Raw genomic sequence first — 21,820 nt, 5'->3', positions numbered from 1 at the left:
TGATCGGCGCCTGGTGCGGAACCAGCATAGGGAACGTTAGGAGTGGTAGGGACACTGACTCAGGGGAGTGCAGGAGGTCTCCACGTCCCCTTTCCCTATCGCAGGACCAACGTTGTAACTGTTTCCCTACCCCTTGTCTTGTTTTAGTTACCGGCCTGCGAGCAGTGTCACACAGGACAGTATCACGTGCCGCGTCTTGTTGTTCTAGTTACCGGCCTGCTGATCGCGTCACACAGGACGGGTCCACGTGACAAGGTCACAGCAGAGCAGTGACTGCAGATCTGGGTGTAACTGGAGTACACTACATTAGGTAACAGCAGAACAGTGACTGCAGCTCTGGGTGTAACTGGAGTACAATACATTAGGTAACAGCAGAACAGTGACTGCAGATCTGGGTGTAACTGGAGTACACTACATTAGGTAGCAGCAGAACAGTGACTACAGCTCTGGGTGTAACAGGAGTTCATTAGGTAACAGCAGAACAGTGACTGCAGCTCTGGGTGTAACTTGCGTACAATACATTAGGTAAGAGCAGAACAGTGACTGCAGCTCTGGGTGTAACTTGAGTACAATACATTTCGTAAGATCTGAACAGTGACTGCAGCTCTGGCTGTAACAGGAGTATAATACATTAGGTAAGAGCAGAACGGTGACTGCAGCTCTGTGTGAAACTGGACTACAATACATTAGGTAAAAGCAGAACAGTAACTGCAGCTCTGGGAGTAACTGGAGTACAATACATTAGATAACAGCAGAACACTGACAGCATCTCTGGGTGTAACTGGAGTACAGTACATTAGGTAACAGCAGAACAGTGACTGCAGCTCTGGCTGTAACTGAAGTACAATACATTAGGTAACAGCAGAACAGTGACAGCAGCTTCGGGAGTAACAGGAATATCATACACTAGATGGTGGCCCGATTCTATCGCATCGGGTATTCTAGAGTCTCTGTTAAAATAAAAAATAGTTATATACTTACCTTCCGACGGCCCCCGACTCTGTCCCACCTCTCACCACGCTCCCGGCATCTTCCGGTCCCAGTAATGCTTAGCGAGAAGGGCCGGAGATGACATCACTCTCACGTGAGCGCGACGTCATCAGCGGTGTTTCGCACAAAGCATTACTGCGACCGGAAGATGCCGGGAGCATGGAGAGGAGAGAGAGTCCAGGGGCCGTCGGAAGGTGAGTATATAACTATTTTTTATTTTAGCAGAGATTCTAGAATACCCGATGCGATAGAATCGGTCCACCATCTAGTATATATATATAAATATATATATATATATATATATATATATATATATATATACATACTATATATATAAATGTCCTGTACGAGCAAGGGACATGAAAGTCAGGAATTTGCAAACCTCATCCCAGTGTTACATAGGCAACTTTTTAGCAGTGGAATGTGAGGATAACACAACAGTATTTTCTCTCTTTCGAGAGAATTGAGCTGATTATGTTAATCACACTTTGATCAGAGTTTGATCACAGGTTGATCTGATTTTCTTGGATTTGGAAAATAAAAAAAAAATTCTCCATCTTTTCCATTCTGTCAGTCCGTCAAAATCTGACGGCACTGAGATGTCATCCAAGTGCCAAGTGATTTTTTTTTACCATTGATCCAAAGACATGAATGGCTAAGTACGATCGATCGTTTGCATCTCGTGCATGCTGTGATTTTTTCCTTCAGTCCAAGCAAAAAATCTAACATCTGCACGGCCATAGAGAATAATGCGGGGACAAATGCTGTCCGTCAAGATATTTAATGTCGTGTGCACAAGACCTGAGGCTTGTTGCACATTCCATTTTGTAGAGAAATTTCTCCATCTTCTCCGCACCTGCGATTTTCTCATGCAAAAATATTGCATCATGGCAAGATGACACTCGGCTCAAACAAATACATACTGGCCAGATAGAACACGTTTCAGTGCTGTCGGGCAAGAGACCGTCCATGGTAGTGTCTCGCCCAGAGCGGGGTACTCAGGTCGCCGGGCAGCGTTAGATTCTGGAGGTCACGGGGGTGGCAGCCGTGCACGGTGCCTGTGCTCCAGGGACAGTGAAATGGGGGTTGAAAAATAAAGTAAAATTAAAAGAAATTTGAAAAAGAGTACATGACACCAGTTGGAGTGTTCGACTGTAGGATAGCCGGCACTGCAGATGATCCCTGGGGGGGTAGATGGTGATGGCAGTGCAGATGTTTAACCCCCTCCAACCAGGGCTGACCCCCAGAGATTGTGATTGAACTAGATGGCACGGAGTAATAAGGCAGGAGACAAGGAAAGTTACTTTATCATTTACTGTAGTTCAGATGCAGCTCAGAGGAGAAATTTCAACTCTCACCAGGTCTACAGTCTGCGCTGCACGATGGGATTTTATCCTTCTCTCTGCTGAGACTCGGTGTAAACTTCCTGCTGTTCTTATCCCTTCAGGGACCAAGGCTTCCTGGAGTTTGAAACTTCCAATATAGCCCTTACTCACTGTGTTTTCCTCTTCTGGCAGCTTGCAGCTTGGATCCTGTGTGAAGCACAAGTTTCTTCATGCACAATTCTTCACTGATCTTCGGTTGCTGTATTCTTCCTGGGGGAAACCACTCTGCTGTTGGTTGTATAAACCCACATAATCTCTCAGCTTACCACCCAGCTCTAAAAGCATGGATGGCCTAGGGGCTGATTCCCTGATTCTTCTTAGCATTGCTCCTGAAGGGAGCACATGTTATGGTTTCCAGGAGCATTCTCCATTTTCTCTCCACCATCTTCTTCATAGAACAACAAATCGACTCCTCCCCCTCCCAGTTAGGGTATGTCTCCAAAGCCCTAAGCTTCACGGAAGTAAGGGAGTGAGGTAAAATTGTGTGTATGCAGTGGTCTCTAGCAGAGAAAGCATAACTCCAATTGCTTACCAAACACATACAAAACAGTACATATTTAACCATTTTGGGGCAGCAAATACACAGGGCGCAGGGCCGCAGCTATAATGAGCCAAGTTGAGCCAGGTGCTGAAGCGGCAGGTAGCAGGGGGCGGCATTATGCGCTCCTCTACCTGCAGCACCTACAATTTAGCCTCTGCACACTGGTGCTGCGGTCGTGCAAGAGGCTGTAATTGATGAGATCACAGGAGGGAAGGAGTCAGGGGTCCCCTGATCATGTGACCCCTGACTCCTCCCCTCCTGTGACCTCATCACAGGTCCTGTAGTCGCTCCTCTCCTCATCTGTAGGGTCTTCAATCCAGATATCATGTGACCCTGACTCCTCCCCTCCTAAGACCTCATCACATGTCCTGTGCGCATCAGCCCTTGTTTTATGCAGGAGTCTGCTGTCTGTCATCGTCCTGGATGAGGAAAGTTTATTTGTGGGGTCAGGGGGGTTTACAGGGTGTACGTTGCAGAGCCGCGAGTGTGTGAGGTGTACGGAGCAGAGATGTGTACGGAGTGGAGCTGTGTGTGTGTACGAGGTGTACGGAGCAGAGATGTGTACAGAGTGGAGCTGTGTGTGTACACAGAGTGGAGCCGTGTGTGTGTACGAGGTGTAGGGAGCAGAGCCGTGAGTGTGTGAGGTGTACGGAGCGGAGCTGTGTGTGTGCGAGGTGTACGGAGCAGAGATGTGTATGGAGTGGAGCTGTGTGTGTGTAGGAGGTGTACGGCGCGGAGCCGTGTGTGTGCGAGGTGTATGGAGCAGAGCCGCGAGTGTGTGAGGTGTAAGGAGCGGAGCCGCGTGTGTACGAGGTGTAAGGAGTGGAGCCGCGTGTGTGGAAGGTGTAAGGAGCGGAGCCGCGTGTGTGCGAGGTGTACGGAGAGGAGCCGTGTGTGCGCGAGGTGCACGGAGCGGAGCCGCGTGTGTGCGAGGTGTACGGAGAGGAGCCGCGTGTGTGCGAGGTGCACGGAGCGGAGCCGCGTGTGTGCGAGGTGCACGGAGCGGAGCCGCGTGTGTGTGAGGTGTACGGAGCGGAGCCGCGTGTGTATGAGGTGTACGGAGCGGAGCCGCGTGTGTATGAGGTGTAAGGAGCAGAGATGTGTATGGAGTGGAGCTGTGTGTGTGTACGAGGTGTACGGAGCAGAGCCGCGAGTGTGTGAGGTGTACGGAGCGGAGCTGTGTGTGTGCGAGGTGTACGGAGCAGAGATGTTTACGGAGTGGAGCTGTGTGTGTACACGGAGTGGAGCCGTGTGTGTGTACGAGGTGTACGGAGCAGAGCTGTGTGCACGAGGCGTAAGGAGTAGAGCCGCGTATGTACGAGGTGTAAGGAGCAGAGCCCCGTGTGTACAAGGTGTAAGGAGCAGAGATGTGTACGGAGTGGAGCTGTGTGTGTGTACAAGGTGTACGGAGGAGAGCCGTGAGTGTGTGAGGTGTACGGAGCGGAGCTGTGTGTGCGAGGTGTACGGAGCAGAGATGTGTACGGAGAGGAGCTGTGTGTGTACACGGAGTGGAGCTGTGTGTGTGTACGATGTGTAAGGAGCAGAGCCGCGTATGTACGAGGTGTAAGGAGCAGAGACGCATGTGTACGAGGTGTAAGGAGCAGAGATGTGCACGGAGTGGAGCTGTGTGTGTACACGGAGTGGAGCCGTGTGTGTGTACGAGGTGTAGGGAGCGGAGCCGCGTGTGTGCGAGGTGTATGGAGCAGAGCCGCGTATGTACGAGGTGTAAGGAGCAGAGCCGCGTGTGTATGAGGTGTAAGGAGCAGAGATGTGCACGGAGTGGAGCTGTGTGTGTGTACGAGGTGTACGGAGCAGAGCCGCGAGTGTGTGAGGTGTACGGAGCGGAGCTGTGTGTGTGCGAGGTGTACGGAGCAGAGATGTTTACGGAGTGGAGCTGTGTGTGTACACGGAGTGGAGCCGTGTGTGTGTACGAGGTGTACGGAGCAGAGCTGTGTGTACGAGGCGTAAGGAGCAGAGCCGCGTATGTACGAGGTGTAAGGAGCAGAGCCGCGTGTGTACAAGGTGTAAGGAGCAGAGATGTGTACGGAGTGGAGCTGTGTGTGTGTACAAGGTGTACGGAGGAGAGCCGTGAGTGTGTGAGGTGTACGGAGCGGAGCTGTGTGTGTGCGAGGTGTACGGAGCAGAGATGTGTACGGAGAGGAGCTGTGTGTGTACACGGAGTGGAGCTGTGTGTGTGTACGAGGTGTAAGGAGCAGAGGTGTGTGTACGATGTGTAAGGAGCAGAGCCGCGTATGTACGAGGTGTAAGGAGCAGAGCCGCGTGTGTACGAGGTGTAAGAGCAGAGATGTGCACAGAGTGGAGCTGTGTGTGTACACGGAGTGGAGCCGTGTGTGTGTACGAGGTGTAGGGAGCGGAGACGCGTGTGTGCGAGGTGTACGGAGCGGAGCCGCGTGTGTGCGAGGTGTACGGAGCGGAGCCGCGTGTGTGCGAGGTGTACGGAGCGGAGCCGCGTGTGTGCGAGTTGCACGGAGCGGAGCCGCGTGTGTGCGAGGTGCACGGAGTGGAGCCGCGTGTGAGCGAGGTGCACGGAGCGGAGCCGAGTTTGTGCGAGGTGCACGGAGCGGAGCCGCGTGTGTGCGAGGTGTATGGAGCGGAGCCGCGTGTGTATGAGGTGTACGGAGCGGAGCCGCGTGTGTATGAGGTGTAAGGAGCAGAGATGTGTACGAAGTGGAGCTGTGTGTGTGTACGAGGTGTACGGAGCAGAGCCGCGAGTGAGTGGGGTGTACGGAGCGGAGCTGTGTGTGTGCGAGGTGTACGGAGCAGAGATGTGTACGGAGTGGAGCCATGTGTGTGTACGAGGTGTACGGAGCAGAGCTGTGTGTACGAGGCGTAAGGAGCAGAGCCGCGTATGTACGAGGTGTAAGCAGCAGAGCTGCGTGTGTACGAGGTGTAAGGAGCAGAGCCGTGTGTGTACGAGGTGTACGGAGCGGAGCCGCGTGTGTACGAGGTGTACGGAGCGGAGTCGCGTGTGTGCGAGGTGTAAGGAGCAGAGCCGCGTGTGTACAAGGTGTAAGGAGCAGAGCCGCGAGTGTGTGAGGTGTACGGAGCGGAGCTGTGTGTGTGCGAGGTGTACGGAGCAGAGATGTGTACGGAGTGGAGCTGTGTGTGTACACGGAGTGGAGCCGTGTGTGTGTACGAGGTGTAGGGAGCGGAGCCGCGTGTGTGCGAGGTGTACGGAGCAGAGCCGCGTATGTACGAGGTGTAAGGAGCAGAGCCGCGTGTGTATGAGGTGTAAGGAGCAGAGATGTGCACGGAGTGGAGCTGTGTGTGTGTACGAGGTGTACGGAGCAGAGCCGCGAGTGTGTGAGGTGTACGGAGCGGAGCTGTGTGTGTGCGAGGTGTGCGGAGCAGAGATGTTTACGGAGTGGAGCTGTGTGTGTACACGGAGTGGAGCCGTGTGTGTGTACGAGGTGTACGGAGCAGAGCTGTGTGTACGAGGCGTAAGGAGCAGAGCCGCGTATGTACGAGGTGTAAGGAGCAGAGCCGCGTGTGTACAAGGTGTAAGGAGCAGAGATGTGTACGGAGTGGAGCTGTGTGTGTGTACAAGGTGTACGGAGGAGAGCCGTGAGTGTGTGAGGTGTACGGAGCGGAGCTGTGTGTGTGCGAGGTGTACGGAGCAGAGATGTGTACGGAGAGGAGCTGTGTGTGTACACGGAGTGGAGCTGTGTGTGTGTACGAGGTGTAAGGAGCAGAGGTGTGTGTACGATGTGTAAGGAGCAGAGCCGCGTATGTACGAGGTGTAAGGAGCAGAGCCGCGTGTGTACGAGGTGTAAGGAGCAGAGATGTGCACGGAGTGGAGCTGTGTGTGTACACGGAGTGGAGCCGTGTGTGTGTACGAGGTGTAGGGAGCGGAGACGCGTGTGTGCGAGGTGTACGGAGCGGAGCCGCGTGTGTGCGAGGTGTACGGAGCGGAGCCGCGTGTGTGCGAGGTGTACGGAGCGGAGCCGCGTGTGTGCGAGTTGCACGGAGCAGAGCCGCGTGTGTGCGAGGTGCACGGAGTGGAGCCGCGTGTGAGCGAGGTGCACGGAGCGGAGCCGAGTTTGTGCGAGGTGCACTGAGCGGAGCCGCGTGTGTGCGAGGTGTATGGAGCGGAGCCGCGTGTGTATGAGGTGTACGGAGCGGAGCCGCGTGTGTATGAGGTGTAAGGAGCAGAGATGTGTACGAAGTGGAGCTGTGTGTGTGTACGAGGTGTACGGAGCAGAGCCGCGAGTGAGTGGGGTGTACGGAGCGGAGCTGTGTGTGTGTGCGAGGTGTACGGAGCAGAGATGTGTACGGAGTGGAGCCATGTGTGTGTACGAGGTGTACGGAGCAGAGCTGTGTGTACGAGGCGTAAGGAGCAGAGCCGCGTATGTACGAGGTGTAAGGAGCAGAGCTGCGTGTGTACGAGGTGTAAGGAGCAGAGCCGTGTGTGTACGAGGTGTACGGAGCGGAGCCGCGTGTGTACGAGGTGTACGGAGCGGAGTCGCGTGTGTGCGAGGTGTAAGGAGCAGAGCCGCGTGTGTACAAGGTGTAAGGAGCAGAGCCGCGAGTGTGTGAGGTGTACGGAGCGGAGCTGTGTGTGTGCGAGGTGTACGGAGCAGAGATGTGTACGGAGTGGAGCTGTGTGTGTACACAGAGTGGAGCTGTGTGTGTGTACGAGGTGTAAGGAGCAGAGCTGTGTGTACAAGGTGTAAGGAGCAGAGATGTGCACGGAGTGGAGCTGTGTGTGTCCACAGAGTGGAGCTGTGTGTGTGTACGAGGTGTAAGGACCAGAGCCGCGTGTGTACGAGGTGTAAGGAGCAGAGATGTGCACGGAGTGGAGCTGTGTGTGTACACGGAGTGGAGCCGTGTGTGTGTACGAGGTGTATGGAGCAGAGCCGCGAGTGTGTGAGGCTAGTTTCACACTTGCTTTTTTTTGCAGCGCGTTTTTCCCGCAAAAAAACGCATTGAAAAAACGCATACAAAAGCATACAACTGCTGCGTTTTTTTCAAGCATTTTTATGAGCATGCATGAAAAAAACGCAGCGTTTTTATGCGTTTGTATGCGTTTTTAGTGCGTTTTTACCGCGTTTGCGTTTTTTTCCAACATTAGGTGGCCCCTCACACTAACCCAAACCATGACTTTACTAACCCTAACCCTAACCCTAACCCTGACCCTAACCCTTAACCAAACCATACTTAACCCTAATCCTGACCCTAACCCTGACCCTAACCCTTAACAAAACCATACTTAACCCTAACCCTGACCCTAACCCTAACCCTGACCCTAACCCTTAACCAAACCATACTTAACCCTAATCCTGACCCTAACCCTGACCCTAACCCTTAACCAAACCATACTTAACCCTAACCCTGACCCTAACCCTAACCCTAACCCTGACCCTGACCCTAACCCTTAACCAAACCATACTTAACCCTAATCCTGACCCTAACCCTGACCCTAACCCTTAACCAAACCATACTTAACCCTAACCCTGACCCAAACCCCAACCCTAACCCTGACCCTGACCCTAACCCTAACCCTAAACCCCCTTAACTAACCCTAACTCTAACCCAAACCCCTAAATTCCATGGTTAAAAAAAAAAAACGCATATGCAAAAAAACGCATACATGAGCATGCCAGTGCGCACATATGCGCATCCATAGGCTATAATGGCCATTTTTAGCGCAAAACGTGCGCATGCGCTTTTTTGCAGGGCCAAAAAATGCAACATGCTGCGTCTGGAAAATACAAACGCACACCCCAAAAAAACGCAGCGCATGAAAATCTCATACATGCGCTTACAAGCGCGCAGGTATGCGCACCCATGTTAAATATAGGGGAAAAAACGCATGCGCACATATGCGTTTTTTTCCAGCGCTAAAAAACGCAAATGTGAAACCAGCCTGAGGTGTACGGAGCGGAGCTGTGTGTGTGCGAGGTGTACGGAGCAGAGTTGTGTACGGAGTGGAGTTGTGTGTGTGTACAAGGTGTACGGAGCAGAGATGTGTACAGAGTGGAGCTGTGTGTGTACACGGAGTGGAGCCGTGTGTGTGTACGAAGCGTACGGAGCAGAGCCGCGAGTATGTGAGGTGTACGGAGCGGAGCTGTGAGTGTGCGAGGTGTACGGAGCAAAGATGTGTATGGATTGGAGCTGTGTGTGTGTATGAGGTGTACGGCGCGGAGCCGTGTGTGTGTGTGAGGTGTATGGAGCAGAGCCGCTAGTGTGTGAGGTGTACGGAGTGGAGCCACGTGTGTACGAGGTGTAAGGAGCGGAGCCGCGTGTGTACGAGGTGTAAGGAGCGGAGCCGCGTGTGTACGAGGTGTAAGGAGCAGAGATGTGTACGGAGTGGAGCCGTGTGTGTGTACGAGGTGTACGGAGCGGAGCCGCATGTGCGAGGTGTATGGAGCGGAGCCGCGTGTGTGCGAGGTGTACGGAGCGGAGCCGCGTGTGTGCGAGGTGTAAGGAGCAGAGATGTGCACGGAGTGGAGCTGTGTGTGTGTACGAGGTGTACGGAGCAGAGCTGCAAGTGTGTGAGGTGTACGGAGCGGAGCTGTGTGTGTGCGAGGTGTACGGAGCGATGTTTATGGAGTGGAGCTGTGTGTGTACACGGAGTGGAGCCGTGTGTGTGTACGAGGTGTACGGAGCAGAGCTGTGTGTACGAGGCGTAAGGAGCAGAGCCGTGTATGTACGAGGTGTAAGGAGCAGAGCCGCGTGTGTACAAGGTGTAAGGAGCAGAGATGTGTACGGAGTGGAGCTGTGTGTGTGTACGAGGTGTACGGAGCAGAGCCGCGAGTGTGTGAGGTGTACAGAGCGGAGCTGTGTGTGTGCGAGGTGTACGGAGCAGAGATGTGTACGGAGTGGAGCTGTGTGTGTGTACGAGGTGTAAGGAGCAGAGCTGTGTGTACGAGGTGTAAGGAGCATAGCCGCATATGTACGAGGTGTAAGGAGCAGAGCCGAGTGTGTATGAGGTGTAAGGAGCAGAGATGTGCACGGAGTGGATCTGTGTGTGTACACGTAGTGGAGCCGTGTGTGTGTACGAGGTGTACGGAGCAGAGCCGCGAGTGTGTGAGGTGTACGGAGCGGAGCTGTGTGTGTGCGAGGTGTACGGAGCAGAGATGTGTACGGAGTGGAGCTGTGTGTGTGTACAAGGTGTACGGAGCAGAGATGTGTACAGAGTGGAGCTGTGTGTGTACACGGAGTGGAGCCGTGTGTGTTTACGAAGCGTACGGAGCAGAGCCGCGAGTATGTGAGGTGTACGGAGCGGAGCTGTGAGTGTGCGAGGTGTACGGAGCAGAGATGTGTATGAAGTGGAGCTGTGTGTGTGTATGAGGTGTACGGCGCGGAGCCGTGTGTGTGCGAGGTGTATGGAGCAGAGCCGCTAGTGTGTGAGGTGTACGGAGTGGAGCCGCGTGTGTACGAGGTGTAAGGAGCGGAGCCGCGTGTGTACGAGGTGTAAGGAGCAGAGATGTGTACGGAGCGGAGCCGCGTGTGTACGAGGTGTACGGAGCAGAGCCGCGTGTGTGCGAGGTGTACGGAGCGGAGCCGCGTGTGTGCGAGGTGTACGGAGCGGAGCCGCGTGTGTGCGAGGTGCACGGAGCGGAGCCACGTGTGTGCGAGGTGCACGGAGCGGAGCCGCGTGTGTGCGAGGTGCACGGAGCGGAGCCGCGTGTGTGCGAGGTGCACGGAGCGGAGCCGCGTGTGTGCGAGGTGCACGGAGCGGAGCCGCGTGTGTGCGAGGTGCACGGAGCGGAGCCGCGTGTGTATGAGGTGTATGGAGCAGAGATGTGTACGGAGCGGAGCCGTGTGAGGTGTACGGAGCTGTGTGTGCGAGGTGTACGGAGCAGAGATGTGTGCGGAGTGGAGCCGTGTGTGTGTACGGAGCAGAGCCACGTGTGTGCGAGGTGTACGGAGCGGAGCCGCGCATGTGCGAGGTATACGGAGCAGAGCCGCATGTGTACGAGGTGTAAGGAGCAGAGATGTGTACGGAGTGGAGCTGTGTGTGTACAAGGTGTACAGAGCAGAGCCACGAGTGTGTGAGGTGTACGGAGCAGAGCTGTATGTGAGCGAGGTGTACGGAGCAGAGATGTGTACGGAGTGGAGTTGTGTGTGTACACGGAGTGGAGCCGTGTGTGTGTGCGAAGTGTACGGAGCAGAGCCGCGAGTGTGTGAGGTGTACGGAGCGGAGCTGTGTGTGTACGTGGTGTAAGGAGCAGAGCTGTGTGTACGAGGTTTAAGGAGCAGAGCCGCGTATGTACGAGGTGTAAGGAGCAGAGCTGCGTGTGTACGAGGTGTAAGGAGCAGAGATGTGTACGGAGTGGAGCTGTGTGTGTACACGGAGTGGAGCCGTGTGTGTGTACGAGGTGTACGGAGCAGAGCCGTGAGTGTGCGAGGTGTACGGAGCAGAGCCGCATGTGTACGAGGTGTAAGGAGCAGAGCCGCGTGTGTACGAGGTGTAAGGAGCAGAGCAGCGTGTGTACGAGGTGTGAGGTGTACGGAGCAGAGCCTCGAGTGTGTGTGGTGTACAGAGCGGAGCCACGTGTGTACGAGGTGTACAGAGCGGAGCCGCGTGTGTACGAGGTGTACAGAGCGGAGCCACGCGTGTGGGAACGAGGACCGAGGTGCACAGAGCAAAGCCGCATGTGTATGAGGTGTATGGAGCGGAGCCGCGTGTGTGAGGTGTACGGAGCAGAGCCTCGAGTGTGTGTGGTGTACAGAGCGGAGCCACGTGTGTACGAGGTGTAAGGAGTGGAGCCGTGTGTGTACGAGGTGTACAGAGCGGAGCCGCGTGTGTACAAGGTGTACAGAGCGGAGCCACGCGTGTGGGAGGTGCACGGAGCAGAGCTGCACGTGTACGAGGTGTTCGTTGTAGAGATGTGTACGGAGTGGAGCTGTGTGTGTGTACGAGGTGTATGGAGCAGAGATGTGTACGGAGTGGAGCTGTGTGTGTACACGGAGCGGAGCCGTGTGTGTGTACGAGGTGTACGGAGCAGAGCCGCGAGTGTGTGGGGTGTGCGGAGCTGTGTGTGTGTGCGAGGTGTACAGAGCGGAGCCACGTGTGTGCGAGGTGTAAGGAGCCGAGCCGTGTGTGTACACTGAGTGGAACCATGTGTACGGAGCCGAGCAGCGCGTGTGTGAGGTGTACGGAGTGGAGCAGCGCGTGTGCGAGGTGTACAGAGCAGCGCATCTGCGAGGTGTACAGAGCGGAGCCGCACGTGTACGAGGTGTATGGAGCAGAGTCGCGTTTGTGTGAGGTGTATGAGCGGAACCGCGTGTGTACGAGGTGTATGGAGCAAAGCCACATGTGTACAAGGTTTACGGAGTGGAGCCATTTGTGTACAAGGTTTACAGAGCGTGGCCACGTGTGTACAAGGTGTACGGAGCAGAGCCGCATGTGTACGAGGTTTACGGAGTGGAGCCATATGTGTACTGAGTGGAGCCGTGTGTGCGAGATGTACAGAACGGAGCCGTGTGTGTGTATGAGGCATAAAAAGCAGAACTGTGTGTGTATGATGTATGTGGAGCCATACGTGTAAAAGGTGTATGGTAGGGAGCATTCATACCTCCCGGCGGGACAGTCGCGATTTTGAGAGAGATTCTGCCCCACTGCCCCGGCTGGGAGCTTACTTTTCCCGCGGACACAGGAGTACACAGCGGAGCCCTGAGGAGCACTTTAAAATTCGCACGTGACGGTCCACCGGAAGTGATGTGCTAGAAGCTGACTGGAAATGAGGTAAACTCGGGAGGAGATTGTGACGGAACCATGGAGGCACTTCAGGGAATGCTTCAGATCCATCACCGTATCCTCCCCCAACAGTGCGGACAGCAGGATCGCTGTGGACTCGGGATGCCGGCCATGTGAGCGGATCATGATATGTCCTGCATCGGGAGGCTCAGGTGGGCACTACAGTGGGAGCTGGGCTGCTGTAGTATCTTTATAGAATCTTTCTTTCTCTCTCTGTTTCTTTCCTTCTTCTTTCTTTCTCTGTTATTTCTTTCTTTCCCCTCTTTCTTTCTCTCTCTCTTCTTTCTTTCCCCTCTTTCTTTCTCTCTCTGTTCTTTCTTTCTCTCTCTGTTTTCTTTTTCTCTCTGTTCTTTCTTTCTTTTCCTCAGTACAAGTCAGGGTGCCCACAGTACCAGTCGAATAAGAGGGGTAGGAAACTAGGTGGCACTGGTCACATTGAGCCTCTCATACTTTTTACTGGTGTATAATCATATGCCCTGAGCACCCCCATAAAGTGGGCAGAGCGCCAGACAACAGAGTACAAACAAATCACTATTACTATAATAATAATAATCTTTATTTTTATATAGCGCTAACATATTCCGCAGCGCTTTACAGTTTTTGCACATATTTTCATCACTGTCCCTGATGGGGCTCACAATCTAAATTTTTTGTGGACAATTATATAGGTAAAGTTAATGATGTCCCTGTGCCAAGCACTGCGGAGGATCAGAATACACTGAGGAGACCAGAACAGCGGGGTTTGGGTAGAAGAATTATATGGGGCCCATTACACTGTATGAAGTAATATATGGTACCCATTATGCTGTATGAAGTAATATATGGTGCCCATTATACTGTATGCAGTAATATATGGGGCCAAATACTGTATGAAGTGATATATGATGCCCATTATACTGTATGCAGTAATATATGGTGCCCATTATGCTGTACGAAGTAATATATGGTGCCCATTATGCTGTACGAAGTAATATATGGGGCCCATTATGCTGTATGAAATAATATTTGGGTCCCATTATACTGTATGAAGTAATATATGGTAATTATTATTCTGTATGAAGTAATATATGAGGCCCATTATACTGTATGAAGTCATATATGGGGCCCATTATACTGTATTAATATATGGGGCCCATTATGCTGTATGAAGTCATATATGGGGCCCATTATGCTGTATGCAGTAATATATGGGGCCCATTATACCGTATGAAGTAATATATGGGGCCCATTATACTGTATGAAGTAATATATGGTGCCTATTATGCTGTATGAAGTAATATATGGGGCCCATTATACTGGATGAAGTAATATATGGGGCCCATTATACTGTATGAAGTCATATATGGGGCCCATTATAGTGTATGAAGTCATATATGGGGCCCATTATACTGTATGAAGTCATATATGGGGCCCATTATAGTGTATGAAGTCATATATGGGGCCCATTATACTGTATGAAGTAATATATGGGGCCCATTATACTGTATGAAGTCATATATGGGGCCCATTATACTGTATTAAGTAATATATTGGGCCCATTATAGTGTATGAAGTCATATATGGGGCCCATTATACTGTATGAAGTAATATATGGGGCCCATTATACTGTATGAAATAATATTTGGGCCCAATATACTGTATGCAGTAATATATGGGGCCCATAATACTGTATGGAGCATTATGTGGGGATAGGGGATGACTTTCTGTTTGTTGTGGATTAGACCGCTGGGACCCCCATGACCCTGGGAAACGTAGCTTTGAAGAGCACCATGTAAATGGAGCTGTGGTCAATCATACGCACTGTGATGCCATTCACATGTGGCTCTTCAAATAACTCCTTAAAGAGAGTGATGAGGGGACAGCAAAGTACAGCAAAAATTCACTGATCGGGGTGATGAGTGCTATAGTTTGTGGGCTGGTGGGATTTGTGTGGCAGGGCTGCATTTTTGTCCCAGTCCGGCCCTGTGCCAGGCCTACCATTGCCATTATTGACCCTTGTTCTAGATACTTACGTGTTGTTCTTGTATGTGCGTGTGATGACTCTGCCATCCTTGTGTTTGGACACCTTTTTTTTTCTATTTGTCTAAATCAAAATGTACACTATTGTACTCGGTTTTACAGGATAGATATGAAAATTTACTTTGTGTGCGGGGGGGCGTAATTTTGCTGTTCACCTCAGGCAGCAGATAGGCTAGATTCACCCCTCACAGGGCGCCACAGTAGTGTTAAAATATATATATAGTTTTAGGTAAGTGCATGACTGCAGGGTGCACTTAGCTTCAGTTGGCCTACTTATAGCCATGATGGCAGCACCAATCAACCTAAGGCCTCCACCGACCACAGAGCTTCTTCAACAACTCAAGTAGGCATTGTAGAGTTGTCTCTGGATCGTAACAGCTGACGATTGCATGTATAGCAATACATAGTCTTCTTATTGGTAATTCAGTTGAATCTTTCTAAATATCTTCTTCATCCTTCATGCTTTAACCACATTGATTTTACACCATGCATTCAAAATAAGGGAGGCAGGTTTGGATATAAAAGTCACATGATACTTCACCAATATGACAGTATGGTTACTTTGCTGCGCTAGGGTTCTGGGTTCAAATCCCACCAAGCACAAAATCTGCATCATGTTTCTATATTCCCCCCTTACTCTTATGTATGTGAGGGGTTTCATAATGCAAGGGAATTTAGATTGAGGACCCCAATGGGAAAAGTAAACACACCGGCCCCAATTCATCAAGACTAGCAGTTACCATGGAGGGGTGGTGTGGAGTACAATTAGTGGCATTATTGACTAGCAGGGTTCATTGTTCTGCCCACTATGCTGGAACTGGGCAAAAATGTCATACAACTACCAAAAGTTGCAAAAAATGTTGCGCAGACACACATTGCTCAAAAAGAATTGCAGCTTTTCACAGCTTTCTATGCCAGTTTTCGGATGTAAAAGCTTTGATGTATCAAAGTCAAAGGGTCAAGGTCTGTTAAGTGTTGTGGAATATGTTGGTGCTCTGCTGTATATATGAGAGCATAATAATATGCAATGAAGATTGTAACTCTATAGTTGAGGACAAGCACATGTATACATAAAGACATGGGCAGGTGCATGTAGCCTAGACACCTGCCTCCTGTATAGAGATATAGACAGATCCAAGTCCTCAGAGTCACAATTAATGAACAATGTATAAGGAAAAATGTAAGAGTAATGGATATAACACTATTCATCTTCCATGCTTGCCTTAGGCAAACAGCGTTGCTTGCATTCAGTTCAGCCTGTGTGGTTACATTGTAAAATGGAGCCTGTGCTGGATCCTGAGGAGCGCCTGTTTCAGCCGGCTATTGTATCTTGTGGTGAGCTCCGCCATTGTGCCTGTGTGTAAAGTCCTGGACCGGGGCCGTACACCTGTACTGCACATTGTCCCAAAGCAAATGTGAGCTGACAATGTGCATGTGGCTTCACAGTGTCTAAAAAGAGATAATCCAAGAGCAATCAAGCATGAAGGATGACACTGTTAACTCTTTAGAGAAGCAATTTGATTCTATGGAGGAAAACTCAAAATGATTGCCAGTCTAGATTTAAAGGGAAATAAACAAAAAAATGAGCTGGAGTATTAATTGGTATGCATGAAAAATAGGAACATGTTCACACTGGCCAAAAACAGACAAAAACAAAATGAAAACATACCATGCTGTAAGTAAATAAGTAAAAGCAATAGTGAATATAAATAACGTCGGGTACTTAATAAACATCATTTTTGATTAAAAAAAAAAAGCATAAAGCAATCCCACCAATGTCAAGGTGTACCCAAGTTCAGGATGGTCCTAACCTCTAGTATTATAACCTTACCAAGACCAAACCAGGCTAGATTTAAAGAGGTTGTCCACTATTTTGACAGCCCCTTCTCATTCCCCATGTTTGTACCTTGTAAAATAATAACACCTATATTCAGCTCCGATGCCAGCGATGTTGGAACTGGCTCTTGCGGAGATCACGTGACATTGTTATCAGCACTGGCTTAACTATCCCCTCGTTCAGATGAATAACATACATCAGGAGGAAGTGTGATTTTTCCAAAGGAGCAAAGAATGAAGCCAGTGCTGATTGGTCACAGGGATCGCGTTACATAACAATATAGGGATGGAGAAGGGGTTGTCCAAGTAGTGGAAAACCTTTTTAAAGGAGACTTAAAGGCCATGCAGTTTATACAAAAATGGAAAAAACGTATTCCATGTTGAGTTGTAATTGCTGAAAAGTCCAGTCCAGGTGATGTTGCTGTTGTGATGTGTTCTTGTGATACTTCTCATCATCATTTGAGGATTACTTTGTATGTAATAAAGGAGTGCTGTCAGGCGGTGGGGGTCTGAGTTTTTAGAAACAATTAGAGTGGAATGTGATCCAGCAATATGAAGGTTTTCAGTCTCAGATATAAAACATAGCGTTTATTAAGCCATTAAAAGAAGCTCCAAATACATTGGCATTGTGCAACTCAAATACTAATGGTAGAACCGTTAGTATTTGAGCCTTCATATCGTTGGATCCCACTCCTTTCTAATTGTTTCTGCTGCAGCTGGCTTGATCCGTGCAAGGCTCTGGATGCTCTCCATTCCTCACTCCTGGACTACATTTATTTCTGCATTATAGTTCTTAAACCCCCACTATTTGCTCCGATAAGCTTGCTCGGATAAGCGTGCTCTGCAGCTAACTGAGTGACTTTGGCATGCTCGAATAATATGTTCGAGTCCCCGCACCTTCATGCCTCACAGCTGCTCGACAGATGCAACACATGCAGGGATTACCTAACAAACAGCTGCGAGACATGCAGGCGTGGGCACTTGAACATATTTTTCAAGCCCACCGAAGTCACTGTTGGCACCCAAGCATGGTTAGATAACACATTTTCAAGCATGTTATTATTATCATTATCCTTTACTTAGCCTTGCGGAAAGCACTATCGGAAAGCTATGATCAGAGTTTAAAGCTGCATTTACACCTGTCAATCGCGGCTGATAAACGACCATAGAAATCGGCTGTTTACAAGCCCATCAGTGGTTGTTTAATGGCCAGTTTAGGCAGTCCAATCAGACGTCTAACTACACAGATCGTTCATTAATCTGCATGATGATGGGCTGTAAATAAGCATGATTTTAATGCCGGAATGAATTAATCAACAACCCAATGAATGAGTGTTTGCTCTTTTATTTGGTGATTACCAGCATATTTACGCCAGCAAACAATCCCTGTTATCAGCTTGTCTAAATGGGCCTTAAAAGGGTCCTCTGGGGAGATGAAAAATGTTGTGTACTGTCCCTGTCCTCATACACTATAAAGATGAGATGCCCAGTGCACTTTAATTGTCTGTAAAGCCCTTGTAATTCCTTGAGACAGCAGCTGCTCCTTACTGCTCCCCCCTCCCGATGAGGGCAGAGACAGTACAAAAAAATTTGTATTTTCCTGGTGTACCCCTTTAAGTTAATCCTTTAAGTTAATCCTTTTGTGACATGGAGATTTTCCATTTTTTTCCTTCACTTCCTCCAAGAGCCATAACTTTTTTATTTTTCTGTCAATATAGTCCTATGATAGCTACCACGCAGTGTACTGGAAAACAGCAAAAAAATCCAAGTGCTTTGAAATTGAAAAAAAGTGCAAATTCACAATTTTTTTTATTTTTTTTATTTATCATGTTCCCTATTTTGTAAATCTGACCTGGCAAGATGATCTTCCAGGTCATTACAAGTACTCTAATAGCAAACATGCATAGCTTTGGTGTTGTTTTTTAAGTGGTCAAAACAAATTTGGAAATTTGTAAGAAACAAAAATTGCTTGTATCACCATTTTCAGAGACCTGTAACATTTTCATTTTTTGGGATTTGGGGCTGTTGTAAGGGCTTATTTTTTGCGCCCTGAGCTGATGTTTTACTGATACTATTTTGATGTTTGATCAACTCATTGCATTTTATTGCAATGTTTTATATTTTCATAGATCAGACGTTTACGAATGCAGCGAAACCAAATATGTGGTGTTTTTTTGGTTTTTAATTGTTTTATTCTTAATTAGGCAAAAGGGCCAAGATTTGAACTTTTGTGTTCAAGTTTTACTGTATTTAATAAACCCCTTAGTGGACTTGAACCTGCGATCATTTGATCGCTTGTGCTACGCATAGCAATATTTCAGCAATTTTTTAGCAAAGTGCTGGATTACCTGCTGTCCTTTGGATTTTCTCTGGATTGCCTACGTTTGGACAGTAACTGCAATCACACCTGAACTCTTAGGTCCTAAGAAAATTACTGGTGATGACATGTGTCAGGGAATACAGGATATGGCAATATAATATGTTATGTACAGTGCATTACTGAATTCTGTATATTGCAACTCTTTTGTTTTTTACTTTTAGAAAAAGAAGAGTTTTCAGTGTCACCCTCTGAAGAAGTCCCTGATTACTTCAGGTAGGTTATTCATGCAATAGTTTTTAAAATGGTCACTGTTATAACAAATGTTGCATACAGCAATAGTACAAGAAAATATAATAAAGTTTATAATATATTCTGCTCAAGACAAGACACCCTGCCATCTCAGAGATCAGCATACAGCTGTCTATAGAAGTCTTTGCAAACTTCTGACTTTTACAGCCAAATATTTCACGTTTTGACTCATCAATCCACAGCACATTCTGCCATTATTTTGCATCCCTGTTGCTATGTTTTTGTGTATAGTTGAGCCACTTGGCTTTGTTTCAGTGTCAAAGGTATGGCTTTTTTGTGCCACAATTCTTCCATGAAGACCACTTCTGGCCAGACTTCTCCAAACAGTTGATGGGTGTATCTGGGTACCACAGGTTGCTATCAGTTCTGAACTGATGGCACTACTGGAAATCTTCCGATTTTAAAGGGATGCAAGAATGAACTGCTTTTCATCTGCCGCACTAAATTTCCTTGACAATCATTGCGTCTACAGTCCTCATTGTTGCCCATTACTTGGTGCTTTTTTTATGAAACCTTGAACAGCACATCTTGAAATCCCAGTCACCTTTGAAATGTTTGCCTGGAAAATACCTTGCTGATGTAGTATAACTACCTTGTGTCTTGATGCTGTCCCCAGTCTTTTGATGGAGTATTATTACCTGTGACAACAGCTTAAAAATCATTGAATTTGTTCTATTATAAATGGGTTGATCCATGTTCAGAAACCACAGCCCCTCTGTTGAATTGATTATGTGAGTTTCATAGTAACTTGAAACATCCACTAGCTAGTAATGTCCACAGTAACAATTAAAATGATGGTTCATTTTTCCCCGCAGTACAATTTAGGTGCACTTCTCGGCTCATAAATAGCATACAGATCAGACTTGCAATAATGTATCCACACAGTACATGAACAGAACCCATGCACAAGACTGCAGCATGATTTGGGCCTAATTTATCAAAACTGTCTAAAAGAAAACGTTTGTAGTCCGTAGCAACCAATCTGAACTCAAAGTTCATTTTCCAAACAGTTCAGGTGACATGAAAGCTATACTGTGATTGGGTTTTTCTTTTAGATACCTTTGATATATCTGTCCCATAAAGAATGTAATAAAGACAGATGGACACTTGTAATACAATTTTATTATACAATCCATAAAAAATGCAATCCTCTAATCTCCAACTAATTTCCAATTTCAACTACTGTATTCATAAAGAAATATTCGAGTAGGTTTGTGAGGTGGTAACACACTCCATAATGTGTGCATGATATGATATCCCTTGCTGATTGCGTTCATTAACCCTGCTAAGAGACCCCCTTGGCTGGTGACAGAAGTAATTTTCAAGGTTAAGTACAGTATGTATAAGGAGATAAGTCTCTTGGCGCAAGACACAGAAACAGAAGTTTAACTCCTTCCATGCCGGGCAGCCATACAGATGGGGCGCTCACTAACAAATAAGGCTATGTGCACATGGTGCGGATTCTGCTGCGGATCCGCAGCGTTTCAGGCTCTGCGGGTCCGCAGCAGATTTAGGTGCGTTGTACAGTACCATTGTTTTCAATGATAAACTGTAAAACGCTGTACACATGCAGAGGATTTTTCTGCGCGGATTTGCTGCGGGTTCAAATCCGCAGCATGTCAATTCTTTGTTCGGATTCCGCTGCGGTTTCACACCTTCTCCATTGTAGAGGTGTGAAACCGCAGGCTAATCCGCAGGTAAACCGCAGGTCTTTTGACCTGAGAATTTACCTACAGATTTTCCAAATCCGCAGGACCAAAATCTACGTGTGCACATAGCCTAAGGATCTATAAGTGCTAGCAATGGCACAGATGTAAGCTTCAGCCTCTGTTCGATTACTTTTTCAATCATTTACACATAGTATTAACACAGCTCATAATACAGCATGAATAAATGATAGGCAGCTATAGAGCTACAAACTGATAATTCACTACCACATTTAAGTCTTTTTTTTTTTTTTTTTTTTTTTTTAGAAGGAATCAATAATTCCAGGGCTAAGCTATTTTAACCCCTTAGTGACCGGGCCAAATTTTTGAAATATGACCATTGTCACTTTATGTAGTAATAACTCTGGAACGCCTCAACAAATCCCAGTGATTTTGAGATTTTTTTTCGTGGCATATTATAATTTATGATAATGGCAATTTTAGGTTCATATGTCTTGTTTTTAATAGACAAAAAATATCAGAAATTTTAGAAAATTGGAAAAAATTTGCAATTTTCAAACTTTGAATGCTTATCCATTTAATCCAGACAGTCATACCACACAAAAACATTAATCAATAAAATTTCCAACATGTCTGCTTTACATCAGCACCATTTGTAAAATGTTTTTTTTTTTGGTTTTTTTTTTAACTTTGTTAGCATTTTAGGAGGTTTAAAAATGTAGCAGTAATTTTTCATTTTTCAAGGAAATTTACAAAATTAATTTTTTTAGGGACCTATCCATCTTTGAAGTGACTTTGGGTGTCCTATATATTGGGAAACCCCCCAAAGTGATACCATTTTAAAAACAGAACCCCTCAACATATTGAAAACTGTTGTCAGGTAGTTTATTAGTCCTTCAGGTAATTTTCAGGAATTAATGCAAAGTGACATGACAGGAATGAAAAAGTATATTTTTACCACCTAAATGTTGGTAACTTCTGAACAGGTTACTGCAGCCAGCAGACTCTAAGGGTAGCGTCACATTT

General features: G+C 48.2%; 1 protein-coding gene across 1 annotated transcript in view; it reads left to right on the top strand.

The window, feature by feature from the left end:
• Window positions 1–21,820, top strand: part of ELL3 (elongation factor for RNA polymerase II 3) — a 165,576-nt gene that overhangs the window by 129,884 nt on the left and 13,872 nt on the right. Inside the window, exon 9 of the mRNA XM_073568604.1 lies at window positions 19,040–19,091. Within this exon, the coding sequence (XP_073424705.1) occupies window positions 19,040–19,091 (52 nt within the window). The remainder of the gene's footprint in view (window positions 1–19,039; window positions 19,092–21,820) is intronic.

Source organism: Dendrobates tinctorius, unplaced genomic scaffold (assembly GCF_039654945.1).
Source record: "Dendrobates tinctorius isolate UK_male_01 unplaced genomic scaffold, ASM3965494v1 ptg000022l, whole genome shotgun sequence".
NCBI classification, from domain to species: Eukaryota; Metazoa; Chordata; class Amphibia; order Anura; family Dendrobatidae; genus Dendrobates; species Dendrobates tinctorius.
This window is presented reverse-complemented; position numbering and strand designations above follow the sequence as displayed.